This window comes from Cetorhinus maximus, chromosome 2, assembly GCF_964194155.1.
Source record: "Cetorhinus maximus chromosome 2, sCetMax3.hap1.1, whole genome shotgun sequence".
Lineage (NCBI taxonomy): Eukaryota > Metazoa > Chordata > Chondrichthyes > Lamniformes > Cetorhinidae > Cetorhinus > Cetorhinus maximus.
In genome coordinates, this window is record NC_135880.1 from 212404284 (window position 1) to 212430413 (window position 26130).

Sequence of the window (26130 nt, forward strand, 5' to 3'; positions counted from 1 at the left end):
ATTTGCATTTATACAGTGCCTTTCACAATCTCAGGTCATCCTAAAATGCTTTACAGCCAATTAAGTGAAGGGTAGTCACTGCAGTAATGTAGAAAAAGTGACAGCGAATTTGCACACAGCAAACTCCCACAAGCAACAATGCAATAATGGACAGATAATCTGCTTTAGTGATGTGGATTGAGGGGTAAATATTGGCCTGGACACTAGTGAAAACTGTCCTGCTCGTCTTCAAAACAGTACCAGGGGATCTTTTACATCCATGAGGGGGCAGGTGGGGCCTTGTTTTAAAGTCTCATCCAATAGACGGCACCTTGAACAAAGCAGCATCCCCTCATTACTGCATTGGAGTGACAGCTTTGCTTTTGGTGCTCTAATCCTGGACTGGGACTTGAGCCCACGTCCTTCTGACTCAGATGCGGGTGCGATAACAACTGAGCCAATGTTAACATGGAAGCTGGTTAAGTATAGGAGGGAGCAAGGAATAGAAGGATATGCACTTACTGCAAGCTGAAGTAGGATGGGAGCAGGTTTGTGTAAAGTGTAAACACCACCACAGGCCAGTTAGGCTGAAAGAACTTAAGAACATAGAAAAGGGAGGAGAAGTCAAACCTGCTCTGCCATTCAATATGATAATGACCGATCTTGGGCTTCAAATCCAATTTCCCGCCTGATCCTCACATCCCTCAATTCCAAGAGACCAAAAATATGTCCATCTCAACCTTAAATATATTCAATGATGGCACATCCACAATCCACTGGGTAGAGAATTTCAAAGATTCACGACTTTTGGAGCCAAGGAATTTCTCTTCATCTCAGTCCTAAATGATTGGTCCCTTATCTTGAAACTGCGCCCCTTGTTTTAGGTTCCCCAGCCAAGGGAAACAGTGGGGAAGATATTACGGTCAGCGAGCAGGGACGGGGCCCGCTCACCGACGCATAAAATGACACGGGATGACATTGGATGGAACTCCCGGCGTCACTCCATGTCATTTCCATTTTCAGGTCGGTGGGGGCGCAGCCAAGTCAGTTGCGCGTCCGCCAACCTGTCAACGGCCTATTGAGGCCATTTAAAAAGTAATTAACCTCATTAATGGACCTGCCCGTCCAACCTTAGGGCTGGTGGGCCGGCCGGGAGCCCTGGTGGTTTAAGAAAAACCATGAAACCTCATCCACGGGCGGGACAAGGTTTCATGAGGGTTTTTAAATATTTAATAAAGGTTTCAGTAAAAGTGATGGACATGTCCCAACTCATGTGACAGTGCCACATGAGGGGACATGTCAGGGAAATGTTACTATCATTTGTTTAACATTTTAAAATTTGGAGCAGATCTCTCCGAGGCAGCACTTAGCCTCAGGAAGGTCAGTGCGCTCTTTCGCGCACACTTGTCTGAGGGAATTCCCCCCCCGCCCCCTGCACAGGGAGCGCATAGTGCTTCCTGGCAGACGTCACACTGGGCGGGCCTTAATTGGCCTGCGCACGTAAAATAGTGATGCGCCCCCAATCGGGGGTACCGATCAGAGGTGCGCCTGCCCACGCCCACTCCTCACTCACTCACTCCCCCCCCCCCCTCCCCCAACAAAGGGGGGAAAATTTTCCCCAGTGTCTCAGTATCTACCCTGTCAAGCCCCTTCATAACCTTAAATGTTTCAATTCTTCTAAACTCCAGATAATATAGACTCAATTTATTCAGCCTTTCATCACAGGGCAACCATCTCAACCCAGGGACCAATCTAGTGAACCTTCACTGTACTGCATCCAATGCAAGTATATTCTTCCTTCCTTAAATACGCAGACCAAAATTGCACACAATATTCCAGGTGAGGTCTCAACAAAGCCCCAAACAATTGTAGCAAGACTTATTTATTTTTGTACTCCAATCCCATTGCAATAAAGGCCAACATGCCTTTTGCTTTCCTAATTGCTAGCTGTGCCTCCATGCTAACTTCTTGTGCTCCTTGTACAAGTGCACCCAATGTCTCTCGGAACATCAACATTTACAAATTTCACGCCTTTAAAAAATATTTTGCTTTTATATTCTCACAACCAAAGTGAATAACCTCACACTTCCCCACATTATACTCTATCTGCCATCTTGTTGCCCACTCACATGTCTTTACCTCTTGGGAGCCTCTGTGTCATCCCCACAGCTTACATTCCCACATCGCTTTGTTTCATCAGTAAACCTAAATACATTACTTTGTCTCTTCATCTAAGTCATTATTCAAAAAGGGAGACAGGGAGCAGGAAACTACAGGCCAGTTAGCTTAACATCCATTATAGGGAAAATGTTAGAAGCTATTATTAAAGACATTATAGCAGAGCACTTGGATAAAATCAGGGTAATCAGGCAAAGTCAACGTGATTTTCTGAAAGGGAAATCATGTTGAACCAATTTATTGGAGTTCTTTAAAGAAATAACATACGCTGTGGATAAAGGAGAACCAGTGAATGTACTGTATTTAGATTTCCAGAAGGCATTTAATAAGATGCCACATCAAAGGTTATTGCAGAAAATAAAAGCTCATGGTGTAGGGGGTAACATATTGGCATGGATGGAAGATTGGCTAGCTAACAGGAAACAGAGGGTAGGCATAAATTGGCCTTTTTCTGGTTGGCAAGATGTAACAAGTGATGTGCCACAGGATCACTGCTGGGGCCTCAACTTTTTACAATTTATATAAATGACTTAGATGAAGAGACCGACATAACGGTTGCTAAATTTCCCAATGACACCAAGATAGGTAGGATGGTAAGATGTGAAGAGGACACAAGGAGGCTATAAAGGAATACAGGTAGGTCAAGTGAGCAGGCAAAAACCTGACAAATGTGGGGAAGTGAGAAATTGTCCATTTTGGCAGGAAAAATAAAGTATATTAACTAAATGGAAAGCTCTGAGATGCAGAGGGATCTAGGTGTCCTACTGCATGAATCGCAAAAGGCTAGTATGCAGGTACAGCAAGTAATTAGGAAAGCTAATAGAATGTTATCATTTATTGCGAGGAGAATTGAATACAAAAGTAGGGAGGTTATGCTTCAGTTATACAGGGCATTGATGAGCCCACATCTGGAGTACTGTGTACAGTGTCGATCTCCTTATTTAAGGAAGGATGTAAATGCGTTGGAAGCAGTTCAGAGAAGGTTTACTAAGCTAATACCTGGATTGCCTGTGTTGTCTTATGAGGAAATGTTGGACAGGTTAGGCTTGTATCCACTGGAGTTTAGAAGAATAAGAGGTGACTTGATTGAAACATATAAGATCCTGAGGGGTCTTGACAGGATCGATGCGGAGAGGATGTTTATTCTTGTGGGAGAACCTAGTACCAGGGGCCACTGTTTAAAATAAAAGAGGTTGCCCATTTAGGTTGCTCATTTAGATGAGCAGAAATTTTTTCGCTCAGAGGGTTGTGAGCCTTTCGAACTCTTCTTCAAAAGGCGGTAGAAGTAGATTCTATGGATATTTTTAAGGCAGAGGTAGATAGATTCTTGATAAGCACGGGGGGGGTGAAAGGTTATCAGGGTTAGGCGGGAATGTGGAGTTGAGGTTACATTCAAACCAGCCATGATCTTATCGAATGGCAGAGCAGGCTTGTAGGGCCAAGTGGCCTCTACTCCTGCTCCTAGTTCGTATGTTCGTACAATTATATGTAATTGCTGAGGCCCCAGCCCTGATCTTTGCGGTGCTCCACTAGTCACAGCCTACCAAATTGAAAATGCCCCATTCATCCCTACTCTTTTTTTCCTGTCCGTTAACGAATTATCTATCCATGTTAATATATCACCGCCAACTCCATGAGCTCTTATCTTATGTATTAGTCTTCTGTATGGCACCTTACCGCATGCCTTTTGGAAATATATTACATCTACTGGCTCGTTTTTATCTACCCTGCTAGTAACATCCTCAAAAAAAAGAATAAATTTGTCAAATAGGATTTCCCTTTTGTTAAACCATGTTCTAATCATACAATGTTTTTCTAAGCGCATTGTTAAGGTTTCCTTAATAATAGATTCCAACACTTTCTCAATGAATGATGTCAGGCTAACTGGCCTGTAACTCCCTACTTTTTCTCATCTTCCTTTCTTGAATAGTGCTGTTACATTGGCAAACTCCCAATCTGCTGGGGCTGTTCCAGAGTCTACAGAATTCTAGAAAATGATAGCCAGCACATCCACTATCTCTGCAGCTATGTCTTTTAAAAGCCTAGGATGTGAGCCATCAGGTCCTGGGGATTTGTTGGATCTTATACTATGACATTAATTATTAACGCCACCTCGTTGCACAGTATTAGATCTAAAATAGCTTTATTCTCTAGTAAACTGTCACAAAAGAGAGAGTTGCAGATGCTCCTTTTTCATTCTGTATGCCTTTTTGAAATGTTATGAACCCGGGAATATTTATTTCCCAACTTTGGTCACTTCTTACCAACTCTCTGTAATGGTGATTAGATCTAAACCATTTATCTCTATTTGTGCCACTAGTTCTTCTATCTTATTATGGATGTGGTGTGTATTCAGATAGAGTAACTTCAATTTTATTTTTTTAACCACTATTTTTTGCATGGATCTTACTCTCTGATAAACTCTCTGTCCCTTCCTTTCCCTTGTCATTATCCACATTGATATGCTTTTCCGTTGCCTCAACTTTTATCTTTGGATTTCTAAATCTCCTCCCCCTGTTAGTTTAAAGTCATTTTCCTTTGCTCTGATCATATTTCTGGTGCACTCTCAGTGTTTGTATGGTCTGCCCCTTCTTGTCACATTCTGGTTACCACTACCTGTATCACTACCCTGCACTATTTGCCTTGTTCTCTCTCTTTAAATTTCCAAATCTCCCCTCATGTGAACCTAGCCCTATTTCTGTGCTGCAAGTTCTGTATGATTCTATACAAAATGGCTTGCTTTCTCGCTAGTATTGTTAAGTGACAGAGATTTGCATGTTGGACAAAGTGAAATGCAACAGAGATTCTCAAACCTTTTTTTAATCAGATACAACACATGAGTAAGCAATTCTCAATAGCCTTATAGCCATGATTTTATTTCTTATGTTTGATTTTGCTTCATCCATTTGGCAAGAACTCTTTCTTTAACGAAAAATTCACCTCCTTTGTGTGGCTATTTTTTCTTCATAAAATTCTAGCATGGTAATGCAAAAACAGGTCAGAAATGAATTAAAACTGGGTTTGCGTATTTATTTACTAAATGGTGCTTCATTATGTGTGTCGTAGTACAGAAAAGGATATTCAGCTCGATGCACAATTGTAGCTATATTTATTGCAAAAACGATTGTTTGGTAGGCAGTTAGCACAGTAATAATATCAAGCTGAAAAAAGTAGTGGGATAAAATTACACTCCGTCTATCTGTTTCTCCTCAGAACTCAGTTCCTGCACATTCTTTAGTTAATTCATGTTGCAGACATCTTAAAGCATTTGTACAGAAAAACAACATAGAACTGCAGTGAAGTTTTAGCCTCGTTGATGTATTACATTTATAGAAAGAAGGAATAATACGAAGAAATGTTCTTTTCATTTTTTATCAAATGACAACATTAAATATTCCAGGTCCAGTTATGACACTGACCAGAAATAATGCATGATTGAGTGATAATACATGATTCCTTCATGTATTGAAGTCCTATCAATGCGCTTCAACCTCAAACTTCGAAGAGCTTTCTCTCCATTACTAGACCCCACTTCCTTCTTCAGGTTTTTATGTTTATACACGTTCCAAAGAGGATCCGTTAATCACTGAAACATCAGGAGACAACTGTGCTGTAGACTCCGCTCCACTAGGAAGTGATTATGACTGACAGACTCATTTAAAGTACAATCATTAAATGTCAGCAGAAACAAAAGCTCTTCTTACAAATTTTTCTCAGCTGGATTTCATACTCAGTCATACACTCAGAATCTCTAACCTTTTGGAGCTAGGATCCAAGTCCTCTTGTCAAAGTGAGTGATTATACAGAAATGTGAGCCCCAACACAAAAAATTCAAACACCCATTCACAAAAAAAAACGTATTTAGCGTGTATCTTGTCCATCTTTCATTTAAATGCTTACTACTGCTGGTCTAATATTTGATCTGGCAGTTTTTCAATCAATTAATGTAGGCCAGGTCCACTTTCATGCGCTGAAATAAGCCGATTTCTAGTCAAAAACCTTCAGCTATGACTCCTTTTATTTCTTTATCAATTTCAAAGCGGACACAATGGGCTACTTGATGGGATATATCTATTTCCAATATGACAAGATATCCCTTATTATTCTTTAGCTCAACCCAGACAAACTGTACAAAACTATGTTGATTAAAAACTTTATATGACAGCAGTTCTGTCCCTAAATAATGAGGCTACCCCTCCTACCTTCCTTTCCTTCTTTACTCAGCTGAACATTTTAGAAGCAAGAATATTTACTTCCCATTCTTGCTTTGGCTGAAGCTATATTTTCATGAAGGCAGTAACAGAATATTCTTCCATTTTAATTAATGGGCTGGATTTAGTCCTACCGTCTTGGCACCCGCTGGTGGGTCTGAAAATCATTGGGGATCTGGCATGGGTCCGTGGTTGTCGACTGAACCGAATTATGGGCAGAAAGCTCATGAATGCGGGTGTAATGGGCTTGCCACCAGACCACGTGGCAGGGCACAGCTCTGACATTGAGAAGCTCCGCTCCTTAGAGTGTCAGCTCAGCAAGTTCTTACACAGAAAAAAGTTCTCCAAGATCAGCCCAATGCCCTGTGAGTCAAGGAAGCCACATTAAGGTACCACGCTCTCAAAACCAGCTGTCTAAAAGCCAGCATTGTCCAAAAACCACACATTTTTATTATATGCCATGCATCATTATTTTTATTTTATTTTACTCATTTAAAATTAACTTATCTGGACAATTCGACTAGGTACCGCATGGTACTGGATTACTTATCCCCTTCAGTGCTTGTGCGCCGGTCTATTCCCACAGTCGAAGCGACCCTTGACTCTACATGACCTGGATTGACCAGGACAGCCTACTACCTAAAGTGCCCAACCCGAAATCCGGCAAAGTCCAAAATTCGGCACAACCTAGGTCCCAAGGCTGCCAGTTTTGACGGAGTGTGCCTGTATAAGTTAGCAGCTTTCGGCGAGGGCATGAGAGATACGTGCAAGTTTCACTAAATCGGGGAGGCAGGATTAAATTCTGTCTAATTGCATTTAATTTATATTCCAGTGGGAAATTAAGTATATGAAGTAATGAAGTTCCCACTGCTATCAGATGAGTTTCCCATCTTGTTACCTTCTTCCACTGAATTAAATTGCTATAGTTTTCCCACCATCGGGAATCCTAAGTGCAGCCTCCTGCACAATTTTCCGTGCCCACCTGCCATCTTGTCCGCTCCAGCAGGCTCCAAAAATTCCAGACCAGTGTCTCCCATTCACAACTGCTCTTCTGCTGTTATTTGCATATAAACCAATGACCAATTCATACTCCTCAAAACTATTTTCCCTTCTGTATTTTCTGTATGTTTCCTTCACTGTCATGTTTCTTAACTTCTTCCTTACTGACCTAAAGCACATTCTCCAAACTAAAATCCAAGATTCCTATTTTAAACTATTTTGCCCCATCACTGCATTTATTCTTTATTTTTCCCCCATATACTCTGAGGAAAATCTCTATCTGAATAAATTAAACTTCATTTATTCTTAGTTTCAAAATATTGGTGCCAATGGTCCAGATCTAACCCTGATCAACAACAAACTTCAAAACTGACACCAATGCCTTCAACTTATAATCTTCCCGACAATACCACTTTCCCAACCAGGCATTCAAATCTTATGCTGCCTTAGCATGTGGTACAGGTTGTATTCTTGAGAATAACAGCCTTAAGGTCTTTTCTGTTACTTTATAAAACTCAGCAGGGCTTATTACAGAACTATATCGCACCTTAGGTCTGTATCTGAGTGGCCCGTTTCCTCCATCCCACTAACACCATCAATTCCCACATCAACCATTGGCTGTTTATTGAACCATCCCAAAAGTCCATCTACACACTTCTTTATATTGTTCACTCTAGCACCCAGAGAGACGCCATACTGAACTGTACTCCAAGTTGCAGCTGTATTCATCCTCTCTAACCCACTGATAATTTCTCCCACTAATAAAGTTGGGCTTTTCCTTTCCTCACTGGTCTGCTCCATTGGGTCCCTGCCCACATATCATCTGCCAATGGCCTTCTTTCCTTGAGATAGAACTGCTATTCATAAATCTCTAATCACCTTGTTGCACTCCAGAAAAGCCAAGGTGTTGGTTATTTTATCAGAATTCCTCTGGCTTTTCACTTTCGTGAAGTGATCACCTTAATTGTACTTCCCTTAAGTCAGTCAAACACAAATTCAACTGTATTTTTTTTAAATCCTTCATCCCGAGTTGAGAAATGAATCTATCAGAAGTCCTGGACAATTCTAAAAATTTTAAGTTTTCATATGTACAAAGTAAAATATCTGATATTATCTCAATTCTAATTGAAAATGGCACAGGATTATGCTATGAAGTCCTGCAAATAGATGATAAAGCTAATGAGCCAGCACCATAAGCCGAGAAATGAATTACTCACTTGGAACTCCCAAAGTCATTCAAATGAAAAATAATGTTTAAATTAATCTTCAAAATTTGACATTTGTGCAGTCTTTAGTTTGTGAAACTGCTGTACACATGAAAATCATTGTACCACAAGGCTGAAGCTTCAAATACATTTTCAAACTCATGACTACAGAACCCTTGAACTTTTGTTTCTTCATGACCCTCACCAGGCAATTCTCGTCTGTGGAAAGCTGAAGGAAGAGTACAATAGATATTTTTACATTCCATGGTACTGAATTTATTCCAAATAAGAACAGCATGTACTGGGTTTTAGATATTTTCATTTTTCATCAGTGACTAATCGACCTATCCCATGCAAACAAAGTTTTAATGATATAAATTATTTGCAAGATCTCACTTAGATATTGGTCTGCTCAATGTAACACTATGTGCTAAGCAATTCATAAACTGTGAACATGCCAATCCACACAGACATTATTTCATATTTCACAGTTCAGCTGACCTAGCAAATTGGAATGTCACATCTTTTATTTCTTGTTACAAAGAATTATTACCTCAATGGAAAACTTTAGCAAAGGGTCAGCTTCTCAAAAAGACAGGGACAGAATCTTATCAAAGCTTAGTTGCTCAATTTCACAGCTGCCCTAAGTGCTCTTTAAAAGAAAATTGTGACAGTATTTTTTTTTTTGAGGTGTAGAGCTTAAAATTGTTTTGCAAGTTATAATTATTTCATTCATCACTATTTAGTTCTTCCAATTTACTGCAGGTCAGAACCAACGATAAAATTAATAGGTTACTTTGTGTTTTTCAATCATGATTGCTGAGAAGCAATTCTGTTCCTGTATCGATCAAATAGAATATAATTTCTCTCCAGGCTCTAGCTCAGACAGTAGATGAAACATCAGATCGACTTTCTCTTTTTGCTTTAAGTGTGGTTCATACGAACATACGAAATAGGAGAAGTAGGCCATTTGGCCTCTCAAGCCTGCTCCATCATTCAATAAGATCATGGCTGATCTGTTTGTGTTTCGAGCTCCACATTCCCATCTACCTCTGATAACCTGTGATTCCCTTGCCTAACAAGAATCCAGCTACCTCTGCCTTAAAAATATTCAGTGGCCCCGCCTCCACCACTTTCTGAGGCTGAGAGTTCCAAAGTCACACAACCCTCAGAAAAAATTTCTCCTCAACTCTATCCTAGAAGGGTGACGCCTAATTTTAAAATAGTCCCTCCTAGTTCTGGACTCACCCGCAAGATGAAATGTCCTTTCCCCTCTCCACCTTGTCAAGGCCATTCAGGATCTTATATACTTCAACTAAGTCACTCCTCATTCTTCTAAACTCCAGTGGAACAAGCCCAGCCTGTCCAATCTATCCTCATAAAACAACAAAACAACCCACTCATTCCAGGTATCAATCTAGTAAACCTCCTCTGAATTGTCTCTTCCAACGCATTTGCATCCTTCCTTAAATAAGGAGACCAAAACTGCACTCTGTAGTCGAGATGCAGTCTCACCAATGCCCTATGTTCCTAATGTTATTTTTCAAGTTCAAGGGTACAGACACTGAGAGATCAATTTTGGCATCAGGTCTTGGGACTGACTGCCTGAAATCACAAGCAGTGAACTGGCCAAGTTTGTGGCCAGAATTTTTCCGTCGGCGAGTTGGGGGCAGAGCCTGCTCGCCGACGCAAAAATGACGCGGGGTGATGTTGGGGGGAACCCCCAACATCATCCCGGCCCATTTAAATATTCAGGAAGGCGGGCGGTCAGCGAAATCAACTGTCCGCCCGCCGACCTGTCAATGGCCAATTGAGGCCATTGACAGGATAATTAAGCCAATTAAAGGCCCTACCCGTCCAACCTTAAGGCTGGCGGGCAGGCCAGGGGCCCCAGCGGGCTTCTGAAAAAACATCCTAAGTCCTATGTTCCAACCTGAGACCTAACAAAACCATTCTAAAAGTAAATGGATTCTTTTACAAACTATTTGCTTAGAGATATTTAAAAGAAAACTGTTCCCTGATTCCCTAATATTGCATTTTATCATTCAGTGATAGAAAATATATTAATTTTCAAAGGTTTAATGGCAGATATTAGGTTTTTTTTTAAATCTATAAATTGATTCTAGTGGAAGAGAAAAGTGATTTTGAGAATATTTCAAATATACCCAAAAAATAGTTGGCATGAGCAGTATTTCTAAGCGCTAACTGTGAGAAATATTATTTTATTGGAGGTAGTAAGAAGTATCAGTTAGTCATAATGCAGCTGCAGCAAATGCACCTTTCACACTTCTGAACTAACAAGTCATTCAACCCCCGTGAGTTTTGAAAAATAGTGTCTCCTGCCAACATAAGATGGCCACTGATACCCGATTGCGCATGAGCACTGGTCCACACATGCTCAGAAATCCAATTATGTCACTCCGCTGCGCCCAGCCTGCCAGTACCCTCTGCACGTACATCAATAACTCATGGGAGCTGTGTTGGGTGGGGAAGGACCCAATAAAGGCTTCAGCCAAGGTGCAGTGAGATTAATGCTGTTGCTGGAGGGAAGAGCGTAGTTGGGGGGGCAGATCGAGGTTGGTTCAGTGACGAGGAGTTCACGGGGCAGGGGGTTCACAGGTCTGCTTTATAGCCATCAGGATCAATCTCTTATACATACATAAAATGTGAATTTATTTAGCATTATACATTGAAGCTGAAACAATGGACTGTGTTTGGGTCACATGCAATTACATTATTATGGATCAACATTCCTATAACAGTTGGTATTACATTAAATGCCCAATTTATTATTTCCCTTTCCTAATGTTATGCTAGGAGAAGTTTCACACTGGCGGGAGTTAAAACTTAAAGATGGTCAAAGAAATCCACGCTTCCTGATTTCCGGACCATAACCCCGCTCCGTGCTCCTAAACCCCGCCCAGTTTATTCCAGGACCTTGAAGTTTGGAAAAATTGTTCTCAATCTTTGTTTGAGAGCAGTTTTGACTGCTGTCACAAGCAAGAATGTGAGAATCTATTTACGAAGCCTGTTGGAGTTGCCTTTGGTGACAATGGAGTGTTTTACCCAGTCACAGGGTGTCACTGAAACAATAACTCCCAGCTCCAAACAACTTAAAGAGTTCATACACAGAATTTTTTTTTAATAACCATTCATGGGATGTGGGCAACGTTGGCTAAGCCAACATTTATTGCCCATCCCTAATTGCCTTGGAGAATTCTCCTCCTATATCCAGTACCCAGTACTAATTAAATCACGGATAGGGATCTGGGTTTTAAAACTCCCAATTACATTGTATGTTCCCCTCTGTTTTCTCGAAAACATCAAAGGCGTATTTTCAAAAATGCAAATAAAAATGCAATATTTTTTAAAAAGCTAATCTAAAAAGCTCCTACTCTGTTGCTCACAATGACGCAATGGAGTAAAACACTAGAACTGCACATGCGCTGCATTGCTAACAAACGCAGCCTTTGAAAATTCCAGCTGTGAGATTTACAATATCAGTCAAAAAGGCAGAACTGCAAAGACAATTATATATTTCACACAAATGCACTGGAATGAATCCATGGGTGGGATTTAAATAGCCCATGGGGATCTAGCCCACCAGTCAATGGACCAGCGGGGAACTTCCGTCAGTTTAATGGAGCAGGCCAGACAGTCTTAAGTGCCATTCAGGCACTTAGGTGGCCACCGCTGGACCCCGGAAGTGGAAATCCCGCCTGCGAAGATTTGGCGGCCGGAGGCCATCAGCTCCTAGTTGATCGCCATGCCACCACCGGGAGCAGTGGCGGCAGCTGGCAATGCATCCACCAGAGGCCCAGGATCATTGAGTGATCCCAGGCCAAAGGTGAGATTGGCTCATTAACGAGCCCAACTGACATTCCACAGTTGGTGGCCAGGAACCTCACGTCAGTCCCTCCAGCCCTCTGACTTTATCGGGAGGTTTTGCCACCTCCGAGAGACTGACCCGAGGCCTCTTCCGTGATTAAGAGGTTCCCACTGCGACAGGCTGCATTAAATTCCGCCTCAAGTACTAAGAGAACCAAAGTAATGCTAAGAAGATAAAGATGTCTTCCTTATTTCTTGTTCAATTTGCTTTCTTCGCAGTGCCTTGAGGAAAAAATTTCAGCATGGTTCTGTGCTTCAGAAAACAGGGAATAGTATATTTAAGCTGTTGAATCAGGCACTGAATTTAGAATGGTTTTCTCCACAGCAGCCTGAAATTAATATTCCCTCAGCTGTTAGTTTAAGGAGACCCTCATTTTCATTCCTTTGATTTGATTTAAATGTAATATTTCCAGCGGCAACCAGTGAATAAGGTTATCATCTTAATCAACTGCAACAACTGACTCCTAATGATGGATAAGCAAGATTTGATTCATTAGTCACCAGTGAGCTTAAACAGAACCAGAATATTAAATGTCATGAAGTGGTCCACAAGGAGTCTGGGGAAAACAGTCAACTTAAGGCAGCTGACGCAGTTTCCATATTAATGGTATCAGTTCAAGACTTTCCAACATGGCAGTAGCATTAGCTTAGTCTTCTTTAAAATACTTACAATATTTACAACAGCAAGAATATAATGATAGGTGAGATGGCAAAAAATGTATTAGTACGCAATTATGAGACTAGCAATTAAATGTCAATTTATAGCATTTCTACATTTAAATATATTTTGAATAACTAAAATACAGGAGGTTAGTCCTCAAGTGAGATCAGTTATTAATGTCCCACCAGCTTTTCTTCGTCCCTGAACAATGAACATTTTATTGAAACAGGCAAAGTACCAGAAGAACCAAAAGTTTTCAGAAAAGTAAAACCCTCCCCAAGTAAACTGCAAACAAGCTGACAAACTGATTCATTTAAACAACACTGCTGAACAAACTCTCTGTTACAATTATCTTTTGAAATATTGAACTGGTAATTGTTGAAACGACCTATAAGCTTTAAAGAACACCATACCAATATTTTGCTTTGAAGACTGCCATTAGGGAAAAGAAATACTAAACACAGAAACAAAACTGCAAGTTTTGAATTAATAAATCCAGACGCTATTAACAATTAGGTAAATAGAAAGGGTTTATACCAGATGTATGAAAATGGCTCATCGCTCTAAATGTCTAGTCAATATATATATTTGATGTTGGGAAACTTATTTTGCACCCCAGTTCAACACCATTCACTTAACATTTTATACCAAGAGTAATGGAATGGAAAAGCTGGTTCCGAATCCCAGCTTCAGCTCCATTCAGGTTCCGCCCACACTGAATATGGGCCCTGACAACATCCCAGCCCCAATGCTGAAGACTTGTATTCCAGAACTAGACGTGCTCATGGCCATGCTGCTCCAGTACAATGACACCTCTGGCATCTACTATTATTTCAGTTTCAGCCCTAAATCTTATTTTTTCTCAATTGCACTCCACATATTATATACCATTCTTATCATTGGGCACAGCAAGTTCTCATATTTAATATTTGTAAATATTACAATATCATGACAGCTTTTTTTCTAAGAACTGTTGAACTTTCAATGTATATTTGTTGCGAACAAATTTGCGATAGATAAAGCACTTTATTTACCATCATAAACATTTCTAAAAGGGCCAAGTCAAATTCTAGTGATAAAGAAAAGGCCATGAGAAACTTTGTAAGAAACAGAGTTACTTCTGTTGTTCTTAAGTTAAAATAACACAAACAAAGAGTGCTTTGCTAAACACATTGTGCTGTTTGAAATAAGTTTTAAAAATAAAACAATAAAAATTCACTGTGATAATCTTATTGAAACATCCAACATCCAAAGGAAGCCATGTGGTACATCAAATACAAGGGTGTGGTAAACTACAGGCTGAGAAGTAAAAGTCTGTTGTTGTAAAAGTGACAAACTGTAAATTGATAACAATCTCTTTAAGACAGAACCTTTTCCTGTTTCCAAAAGGTCTCGTGATATCAGACTAAATAAGATTTCATCAGAAATTACCTCCTACCACAAGTCATCCCCAGTCTGGAATATGTTTTCCTCCTTGAAAATTTTAAATGAACTGTCAATGATTTAAGATGATAGGTTGATATTTTTTTGTTGTGGCTTTATACTCAGAGGAAAGCATACTCACCTTTTCCTCAAACCCTTCTCTCTCCAGAAGTGCCTCTAATTGTTAATTCATGCAGTAACTCTATGAGAATATGGGTAAAAAGTATCACCGGGTTTCCCTCATCATCCTAATCTTCATAAGGACATAAGAAATAAAAGCAGAAGACCATAATGCCTGTTGAGCCGGCTCCGCCATTCAATACAATCATGGCTGATCTTAGGCTTCAACTCCACTTTCCTGCCCACTCCCCATAATCCCTTGATTCCCCGAGGCACCAAAAATCTGTTTTTCTCAGCGTTAAATATATTCAATGATGGTGTATCCACAACCCTCTGGGGTAGAGAATTACAAAGATTCACAACCGTTTGAATGAAGAAATTTCTCATATCAGCCCTAAATGATGGGCCCCTTATCCTGAAACTGTGTCCATTTGTTCTTGATTCCCTAGCCAGGGGAAATAATGTCTCGATTCTAATGTTGAAACCTGTGTTTCACGGTATTTGAACATTTCATAATGCTGAACAATTGCTAGATAAATTCAGTCAATTTCCTCTGCAATGTTGGAAAAGCTGGGTTCAGTCACCTTAAAGTCTCCCCTTCAAGCTGAAGCAAGCTCAGCTTCCTTAAATTTTCCTCGTAATTTAAATCCCTAAAACTCATATTCAATTCATGCACTAAGCCGTAGTGATAGACTTGAAAAAAATGGTAGACATGAGGGCTTTGTTTTAGTAGTTTCCTTCTCCACCACATTGCATTCACCAGCAGTTCAATTTAAGAATTCTCTTAAAAAGTGACCATTTGGTTTCATTCATCTGTATACACCCCAAATACTTAATGCTCCAACGCGCCTTACCTGTGAGTTACCGAGGCGTTATCCTCAATTTACTCAGTTGAGTGTCAGATCAACAGATTGCAACCTGGAAATTCTGACTCAAGCATCACATACAGAACGAAATTTTAGCTTTCAAAAATAGCATTTGTTTTTGTGCATGGACCGATTATCTATAACAACTCACCCACCGTTCTATCAGGGTCCCACACAGCAGCCTAATGACTTTTTGAATGTTCTCAGTACATAGCCAGCTCCAGTGATCTTTCATCAGCAAACAAAGAAGATCCAATGCTACATCTGCCAAGGCTGTTTCAGAACCCTCTGTTTGAAAAGGAAAGGAAAACAAATGAGTATTACATGGTTACCATAAATAAATGAGATCTTAAATAAATGTTCAAAATCAGGAAGATGAGAACCAAATCATGTTCTCACTACATCAGCTTTAAAACACACTTCATATCCTAGATCTAATGGACAGATTTATTATTTTTATAATTTATTTACAACAATTATATATACCTATTAAGGATGGAATGTGCAGCAAATAAGGATCAGGGCTGCATTTGAGAACACAGCTCACAAATGGCAAGATCTTAGAGCTTTAATGCACCAAAACATTCCTAAGATGAGCAACAAATTCTTTGCTATTGGAGCCCATATTGCAAGAATTATTTTGTCAAAAACGAACTTCACACAGGGCAAACTAGACACCAAGCCAGCGTTAATGGAGGTAGTTAAAAGTTTGGTCAAAGAAATAGGTTTTATGGGGATTGCGGAAGGTGAAAAGAGAACATGGCAAGATGGAGCAGTTTAGAAAGAGAATTCTAGAATGTGAGGGCATAACAGCTGATGCTAAGTTGAGGTGTAGCACTGGAGGAGTATGTTCAAATAAGGCAGGGAGTGCTGGAAAGGTCATTCAGGTGACTAACATGGGACAGGCCACAGGTACCAGATGAGATTGAGTTTCTGTAGGGTGAAGCTCAGGAGACCAACACACAGGACTTACGAAAAAGTTGAGACTGTAATTGCCAAAGCAGTGCCTAAGGATTTCAACAGGATAGAAGAAAAAGGGGAGAGAGGAAGGCAATATTCGAAAACACAAAATAGAGTGAGTTAGTGACAGACTTGGCCCAACTTTTGATTTTGACACAAATCCAGCTCACAGTTAAGTAGCTGCACACAGTCAGGTTCAGAAGGACCACGTGCCAAGGGCTGGAACAGAATTGAGGGCTAAGGCACAGAATTTCTGGAGAGAACTGAACAGGATACCTTGCTCTTGCTGATGTGAGATGGAGGACATTCTGCTCGCCCAAAGCTGGACATCAGATAGTCAGTACACAATACAACAACAAGGAAAGAGGTGCAGTTGCAATCTACTTCATGGAGCTCAAAGATAAAAGGATTTATTTTGCACTAAGTGTTAATATCAAAAGTTTGTTTATTTTGTTTTATCCCCAAGTATGTATACTTGACTCAGTTGGCAACACTCTTGCCTCTGAGCAAGAAGGTTACTGGTTCAAGTTGCACTGCAGGCTTGAGCACATATTCTAAGATGACAGTGCACTGCAGCACAGGAGTACTACAAAGTGGGAGGTGCCACCTGCCAGGTGACACGTTAAACTAAGGCACCACTTGTCTGTTCGTGAAATTGTAAAAGATCACATAACACTATCTAAAGGACAGCAAAGAGTTCTTCCTGCGTCCTGGCCAAAATTCCCTCCTGAACAATCACCAAAATTATCTAGTCATTCGTTAATATGTTGTGTGGAACCTTGTCATGCTTGTCTACATAGCAGTGACTACCTGGCTGTAAAACATGTTGGAATGTTCTGGGAACACTATATAAAACAGGTTTAATCTTCTTTTCCACAATTTTACTAAATCAACTTTGGATTGAATTAACTACATTATATATGTAAAATACTAGTCATAACATATAAAACAATCTGTCAACCACTGAACTAAAAACATAATTCCTATGAAATTTATATTCTTTAATCTGGGTAAATTCAGATAATATTACACTTCAAGTTTACTAGCAACTTTCTTAATTTGCACTCAGCAGGAGTAACAGACATAAATGGAAAATGACTATTTACTGTCAAATTCTTGCCAACTCTTACAATTTTAATAAGATATTCTAGTAGCATCAGTCACATGTGAGTTACAAACTATTCTAAGGCATCATAATCTCCAAAAAAGTCACTGCAACAAGCAAAGAGAGAAATTTTCAGAAGGTTTAGTCAAGAAAGACGAAGAATTGATTTTTTTTTAAACCTTGAAACATGCCAAAGTGAAACATGGTTATTACTGGTTTTGGGGCAGTAAAAGAAAGCATTAATACCAAGAATTCACCCTTTCTCAGATGTATTATGCAATATCATTTTTTCCTCCTGTTAAGGAATTATTATTATAATCACTGTAAAACTCACATCATAAATAATGTTTTGACGAAGTAGGAGGAAATATTTGTAGACATGCTTGGATTAGATCATTGCATTTCCAGTCCTTAGGAGTGGTAAAAACAGAAGTATACTTCCACCTGGTGGAGATAGGTATAGATTACAGTTCCTTAAACTCAGCACAGTTTAAGTAGATAAGGCTGTTCAGGCATTCAGTTGCATCCCCAAGAATGTTATTTTGGTCTTAGAGGAATGTAGCCAGCCACTGAATGGCAAATGAGAGTCAACTAAAATAACAGCACAAAGACCTCTTTTTAAAGGATATGATAGAATAAGTTAGAGAGAAACTACTTTTTCTGGTGGGGGAGTCCAGAACACAAGGGGCCACAACCCCAAAATTAGAGCTCGGCCATTCAGGGGTGACATCAGGCAGTGCTTCTTCACACAAAGGATAGATCCCCTCCCTCCCTCCCTCCCCGAAAAAGCTACTGAGACTGGTTCAATTCAAAATTTCAAAACTGATACTTGATAGATTTTTGTTGGGCAAGGGGATTCAAGGATATGCAACCAAGGCAGGAACCTGGAGTTAACATACTGATCAGCCATGCTCGAATTGAGTGTTGAAACAAACTCGAGGACAACAGCAACCTTTATTTATCTAGCGGTTTTAACGAAATAAAATATCCCAAGGCACTTGACAGGAGCGTAATAAAGCAAAATTAGACACCAAGCCACTGGTGGTAGTGTTCAGGCAAAAGGCTAAAAGCTTGGTCAAAGAAGTCGGTTTAAAGGGGTATCTTAAAGGAAGAGAGGTGGAGAGGTTTAGAAAGGGAATTCCAGAGCTTAGGGACAGGAACCAGCACCAATGTTGCAGCAATTAAAATTGGGAATGCTCAAGAGGCCTGAATTTGATGAGCGTAGATATCTTGGAGGGATGTGCTGCTGAAGGAGATTACAGAGATAGGGAGGGACAAGGCCATGGAAGGATTTGAAAACGTGGATAAGAATTTTAAATTCAAGGCTTTGCTTCACCAGGAGCAACGTAGATCAGTGAGCACAGGGGTGATGGCTGAATGGGACTTGCTGCAAGTAAGGACACAAGCATTGGATGGTCTCAAATTTATGGAAGGTAGAAAGTGAGTGGCCAGCCAGACGTGCTTTGGAATAGTGAAGACAAGAGGGAAAAAGGCATGCATGAGGGTTTCAGCAGGTCAGCTGAGAAATGGGTGAAGTCAGATGATGTTACAAAGATGGGAAAAGGCAGCCTTAGGAATGGGGTGGATATGTGGTCAGAAGCTCATCTCAGGGTCAAAGATGACACCAAAGCAACAAACAGTCTGGTTTAGGCTCTGACAGTTCCCAAGGAGGTGGTTGGGGTTGGTAGCAATATAATGGAGTTTGGAGCGGGGACTGAAGACAATGGCTTCAGTTTTCCCAACATTTAATTTGGAGGGAATTTCTGCTCAAGTAGTACTGGATGTTGAATAAATAGTCTGATAATTTAGCAACAACAGAGGTGTTCAGAGAGATGGTGGTAAGGTAGAATTGGGTATCAATTCTACATGTGTACATGTGAAAACTAACCATCTGTTCCTATGTTCTGTAGTACAGCTTTAGAATATGGAAGATTAAAAGCTGAAATGGAGATGTCCCCCACTTCAGTGCAAGAATAAAATTACCCCTTGAAAACTTAAGCATGAGATCCCTTCAAGGATTGTGACGGTTCTTAAATAATGCTGAATTACAAAATGTAGAATCTACTAAACTATGAATTTAATAAAAGTGATTTTAATGGTTAAATAATTGCTTGTCAGGTTTCAAGAAGCACAAACCAGACTGACAATGAATGTTCTGATAAGGTTTCAAAATAGTTCCATTCTAATTATGACTTCAATGCTTTTATAAAAGCATGTGGATTTTAAAATGTTCCAGAAAGATAATGTTAAAGAAACAATGGAAAGAACTTGAAGAGGGTTGTGCTCCAATCAGTCCTGGAACATACAGAGGAATATACAGAAATAAAACCAAAATAATTTTCAACAGCGCCTAAGGAGGGAAAAGAAAATCTGGTGCATTGGCGCAGAAGAAATGGTTAAAAATGAATTATACAAAGTTTAGGCGCAACATTCTCCTTAATAAACAAGTTCACTGAAATTATGAGTGTGGTAATCATAGATATTGTACCACACGTCCACTGCAGGCCTCAAAACCAAGAACTATGTAGGCTTCTACTGATACACACTGGGGCTTTCTGCTTTCCACCATTAATTTTAATGATTTACTTGCTGGCATGAGCAGAACAGAAAATCCAGCTACAATATATAAATAAAAGGTTTCACATCACTCCCTAGTTGAGGAAAGCAAAGCTCTGCTCATCAATGGCCAAATGTCAGTTTGCCGATTTCATCATGCTACAGATTCTGCATCAACGCAAAGCCAAAATCAGTATAAAGAATTGTGTAATCACACAGCCCCAGTACTGAAAGAAACTCTATAAAAGGGTCTATTGAATACCATCTCTTGCATGTGTTTCTCATTTATAGAATGCTGCAAAACTCTGAAAATGAAAATAGCACCACTACTAAAGTATCAGGTGAGGCTGCCCTGATGTGAATTTGCTTAAAACCCCTTTGCATATTTAAGTCAGCATTTGCAGTTTAACGGTCGTCTAGACTAGATAATTTTGCCTGGTGAAGACATATGTCAACTTAATTCTTTTACTGGCACAAAGCTACATTTAAGAATTAACATTCCAACAAAATTCTTCCTGGATGGCTTAAGTTTCTATTTCTATTTCTACCGCTATGGCTGTACATAAGTGGGATCACTGTCATTCTGTACTGGTATTACAGTCTCTTCTAGGCTGAGCCAAATCAGTGAAATTGAAATCTGAATTTCAGTCTTGAACCTATGAAGGTCAGATTTGGATTTCTTACTGCTGAACTCAGTGTTGTAGGTACGGTATGATGACAGGTCAGAGACCTAAAAACATTAAATTTGTTTCTCTCTCCACAAATGCTGCCAGACCCGCTAAATGTTTCCAGCATTTTCTGCTTTTATTTCAGTGTTATAGTGTAGCTGCAACTGATATCCATCACCAAAGCCTCCAACCCTGCACTTTGTAAGAATGTTAAATTGCATTATCAGCTTTCAACTTTCTGGGTTAATCAATATGGAGAAAATTCAAAGTAGTATGGATAGATTTGAAAGGGTAAGTTTAGTAAAGATTTTGGCTCCAAGCTAGAGATCTTATTTCCATCTTACACCCGAAAATACAAATTGAAAGAGATCCAATTCAATCAAAAGGTTAAAACATGCTTGTTCCTTCACGTTCATTTCTCTCCTCAAACACTTGTATCAAATGAAAAATAAACTTAAGTTATTCTTTTTGCTACTTGTGAAGGAGGAGAATAACCCTAAAATCTAGGGAAATATAGAATGATGCCCCTGATTTTGAGAGACCTTTACAGTTCTGGCAGAGATGTTATATTGAAACGCATGCTGTCACAACAGCCAGCACATGGCCAATTACAGCAACAGACTTTGAGTACTGATTATGCAACAATAAGATTTACTGTATTTCCTCTATTACAACAATTCAAAAGTACTTCATTGACTGAAACATACTTCAGAATGTTGAGGTCATGAAAAATGTTATTGTTACAATTAGAAGGTTTATAAGATTATTATGTTTGGGGTTGGAGCTCTAAATTTAGGGTAAATGAAGGAGGTGGTGTGACCTGTTCTGCAGTCTGACTGACAATAAGCCTGGGTGATTTGATTGTTAGAGATCAAAGGAAGGCTTAATTTTTTTTACTGAGAAGATGCAAGTTATTTATGCTTGGAGACAATGACAATCTCTAAGTTTACCCAAAGTCCCAGAAAGGTGTTGTTGGTATCAGGTTGTAAATATGTATACTGTTAACCATCCATTTATTTCTAAGATGAAAGGGAGTTGGGATCAATTATAGCTAAATAGCATTTCTACCTGGATACAAAGTTTATGCGTTTCAAGTTGCCACGGGGATAAGGGCAGAGGAAACCATTTTGAGATCAGGTTACAGGCTTCCCTATAAAATCAATGAATATCACAGACAGATAGCAGAGGTTCCGAGCAGAGAGAAAAGACTGCTTAACTTTGCGAGCTACCACAGCTAGATGTGGGAGGGAGACGACCTCTCGTCTAAGAGATGCACCCTGCAGCAGTCAAAGGATTCCAGGAAAGTCATCCTGGCATGGCCGGGGGTAGAAGAATCATTAGATCAGGCTTTATTGCTGGTGGTAGATTTATGAAACTCCCCCACGAACTGACGAAAGCATCTGGCGACGGTCACTCGAAGTTACTACTCAGCGAAACGGGGATATGGAAACCCATTGGAAGCAACTGTGGACTGCTTGCTGTAAGGACTGTAATTCCTTAGGGAATGCAATGTCTAATAGGTGGATATCCATTTACCAAGTCAGGTAACAGAAGACATTCTGAGCGTCGCAACTGTTTTATTGTTAAACTATAGTTCAGTACAAATACCAGTTTTCACTTCTGGATCCTTATCCTGTCCAGAAGCAAAACCCCCTCTCTACTGTGGGAAAGCTTAGCTCTTAAGTACAGGTATCAATTAACATCACCTGCTCTCAATTCACTCCGAAGCTTGTCCTGGTTTACTCTTAAAGGGACCTGCATTTCTAATATTGTCATGCAACGTGTGATAAGTATAAAAGGGGAATGTTCCTCTCTGTTGTGTAAATTATAAGTCGCCTACAAAAAGAAAATAGTGTTTACTCAATAGTGCTTTTAGTCATTTGTTTAATAGAAGTTTTAAAACGTGAAGTCTTGCCATGTCATTCATTCAGCCAGTAACTGGAAGGTCAAATCTCTTTTTAGAAGTTATCAGTATATATAGACCCAATTGTTTTAGATATTTTTGTTATAAATTTAAAACTATCAAATGGCAAGAAGTATATCATTTCTTGTATAGCTAAGGTAGATAAGGAAAGTAATGAATTTTATCTCACTACTGAAAATTACTTCCATCATTAATAACGAGGTGAGCTGCCACAAAAAAAGGTTAGCACTGTAGTACACCTTGGGCCATCAATGTATTCTCTATGCACATTAAAATACAAATTTATTACAGATTCTTTTTAAAACAATGAAAGAAGATGTCAAAACATTGCCTTACAAAAGAATTAAGGAATGGAAAAAAAGTTCCCCAGAGGTTCAACAAATTAATCCAGTGAATGGCTGAGCAGGAAGGTCTTGAGTTCAGCCTCTGGTCTATGTCAAGATAGTTATCTCAGTCAGAGAGGCAGTAGAAGTAATACAACTGGCCTCATTTACCGCTAGTTGAGGGTTTGGGGAGGGAAGTTAAAATCAGTCAAGATCACTCCCTCCAGCACTGACAAACAGTGGCAGCAATGTGTACCATCTACAAGGTGTACTGCAGAAACTCACCAAGGCTCCTTAGGCAGCACCTTTCAAACTCACAGTCGCTACTATCTAGAAGGACAAGGGCAGCAGATCCACCACCTGCAAGTTCCCCGACAAGCCACTCACCATCCTGACTTGGAAATATATCACCGTTCCTTCACTGTTGTTGGGGAAAAATCCTAGAGCTCCCTCCCTACAGCACTGTGGGTGTACCTACACCACGTGAACTACAACAGTTCAAGAAGGCAGCTCACCACCACCTGCTCAAGGGCAATAAGGGATGGGCAATAAATATTGGCCCAGCTGGCGAAGCCCATAACCCATGAATGAATTTTTAAAAATCCCTGCCATGAATTACCATCTAGCAGACCCTGCCAGGATTGCATGTAAGTGGACATCAGATAAGACAGGAATGCATGCAGCTGTTACTTCCTCCATGTTCAAAGGCCACGACAACCCTCACTATCAAAGTTCCTAAAAGAATTAAAAGTCACTTTGGCAGAAGGTACCTGGCAACCATAGCCAGGCAAAGAGTCAGCCTCAGAAGAGAGGGAGGAAGTGGGAGAGGAAACAGTCTAAATTCATTGCGAGTATCCAGACATTAGAAGGTTTGACGGGGGAGGGCGTGGGGCAGTGCCGGGGCTGCTACACATTGTCCTAAATGACGACAACAGTAGCTGGTACTTGTAAAGCTGTCCTGGTACTTGTAAATCTGTCACACATTCCTATTAACTAAAAAACACAAGCTTCTTTCCTCACAACCAAAACCTTAAACATTCTAATTAAAGCAAAAATATTATGGCTATGTTTACTGCCAAGGTTTAATGAACTTTCTAGGAATATTTAACTTTTCAAAATTAATCAGAATGACATTGCTCATAGCCCTTTGTGTCGTCTTTCAAGATTATGACTGTAGACCATTTTCATTAATCATAGCCAATGCTAAAAAAATGCACAATGCAATGATAATTTTCTAGCAATGACAATATTATTTACAGTAAAACATTTTAGTTATTACATGCTACTTTTCAATAGATGCAAACAGCCTTTACAAAGTATAACATCAGTCAAATCTAAATATTGCTAAGCTAGTTCAAGTTGAGTTTAACAGATAATGGAATTCATTCAAGAACACCTTGTAAGAGTTTTGTTTTGTGTTTCATCTATTTCACTTCTGGCTTAATTTCTTCTATCTCTTCACACTTCCCCCAACCCTACCTACCCTTAGAAAGTTTGCTTTTACAATCTATCTTCAGGCAAGAGCTGGAGTAGACTGACCACCAATGTCACTTTTTTGTAATCAGAGTGTGTGCTTCTAACAAATATGATCAAATTTTCCTTTCTGTTTAGAGAAGAGAGCAACACTGTGAATATTGGAAAAACTCATTCCAACCTCTGTTGGCAGAATTAAGTTACAGGCAACTCCAAGACTAAAACCCAACATAATTTTGTTTGAAAATAGAACAAACATAGACCATAAAGATTCAGAGGCATTAAGAATTTCAGGGTCCACAGTTAGCCCATGAAGAAGGTGCTGAGCAAAAGCTAGGTATTTCCCCAATCCGAAAGCACAGAACTATCTACCAGGTGACCTGAGGGAGGGAAGAAATGTACAGAAGGAACAACCATAAAAGTTATATTGCAAATACAACATAATGTAAGTGAAATAAAAGTGCATTTAAAAAAATCTTCGAGCTGAAGATTGTTCCCTATAACTGTTCTCATCATCAGCATAAGGTAGATTCCATAGATAGGTAAGCTCTATGATCAGATATTTAACTTTAAACTTTTCGTATTTGGGACATAAGGACAAAAAATAGGAGCCTGAGTGGGCCAGTTTGCCCTTCAAGCCTGCTCTGCCATTCAACAAGATCATGCTGATCTTCTACTTCAACTCCACCTTCCCAGTCCATCCCCGCACCCCTTAATTCTCTTAGTACCCAAAAATCTAATGACTTCAAAAGAAAGTATGAACATATTACTGGGCAAACTCTCCTCATATTTATTATCAAACTTACAACTGGATGGTAAATAAAATTCTACTACTGCTCATGTCCTTTCAGAAGACAGATAACCCCCTACCAACCATGTCAGACACTTCTCATAACTAGCTAAGCTGATAAATTAGTCCATTTATTTACGCAAGTAAACAGTTCAGAATCTCATCTCTTCAATACTGGAAGTCCGATCCCAGTTTGCAAAGGGTTAATTTAACAAACTAATCAGGCAAGTCCCTCGAATCCATCTTACAGGATTTACTTCTCAGGAGGAAAATAAGTGGCATTGTTCCTCAAAAGGAGAATACTTTCTACCATTGGAAATTTTGATAGAATTTCAATCTATAATCGTTGCTTGACTCATTGCATTCACTATTATTTCAAAGCAACTTCATTTTAATTGATATATTATTGATCAAAAGCAATCAGTCTTCATCCTGAAACCCATCCTAATCAGTGTATTGGCCTACCATTAATTTTTTCACTTTAAACAAGATATTGTGGCAGTCACTTGAGCATCTCATCCAAAATATTTGAATCTGGTGTTTTAAAAATTATTTCAGCTATGCAAAAATAAAGGAAAAATTATTTTTTGTCACAGACATTCTAGAGCTTTTTTGATAGTCAAATCCTAATGTTCTTTGAAAAGATAGCTGGTAAATTTATTTGACAATGGAAGGCTGCTTCCTTCTGTATTTAGCCTGCCCTGAATTAGTTAGTGTATTCAAGAGATATGGGGCTAGCATGGAAAACGATGGAGATAAACTGAAAAAGGTAAAAAAAAATCTTGTATTCCTCATTTTATTC

The 26130-nt window shown here is 39.5% G+C and overlaps 1 protein-coding gene across 1 annotated transcript in view; it reads right to left on the reverse strand.

The window, feature by feature from the left end:
* The window catches only part of snx19b (sorting nexin 19b), a 182687-nt gene that overhangs the window by 124637 nt on the left and 31920 nt on the right, over positions 1 to 26130 (reverse strand). Inside the window, exon 8 of the mRNA XM_078532183.1 lies at positions 15685 to 15817. Within this exon, the coding sequence (XP_078388309.1) occupies positions 15685 to 15817 (133 nt within the window). The remainder of the gene's footprint in view (positions 1 to 15684; positions 15818 to 26130) is intronic.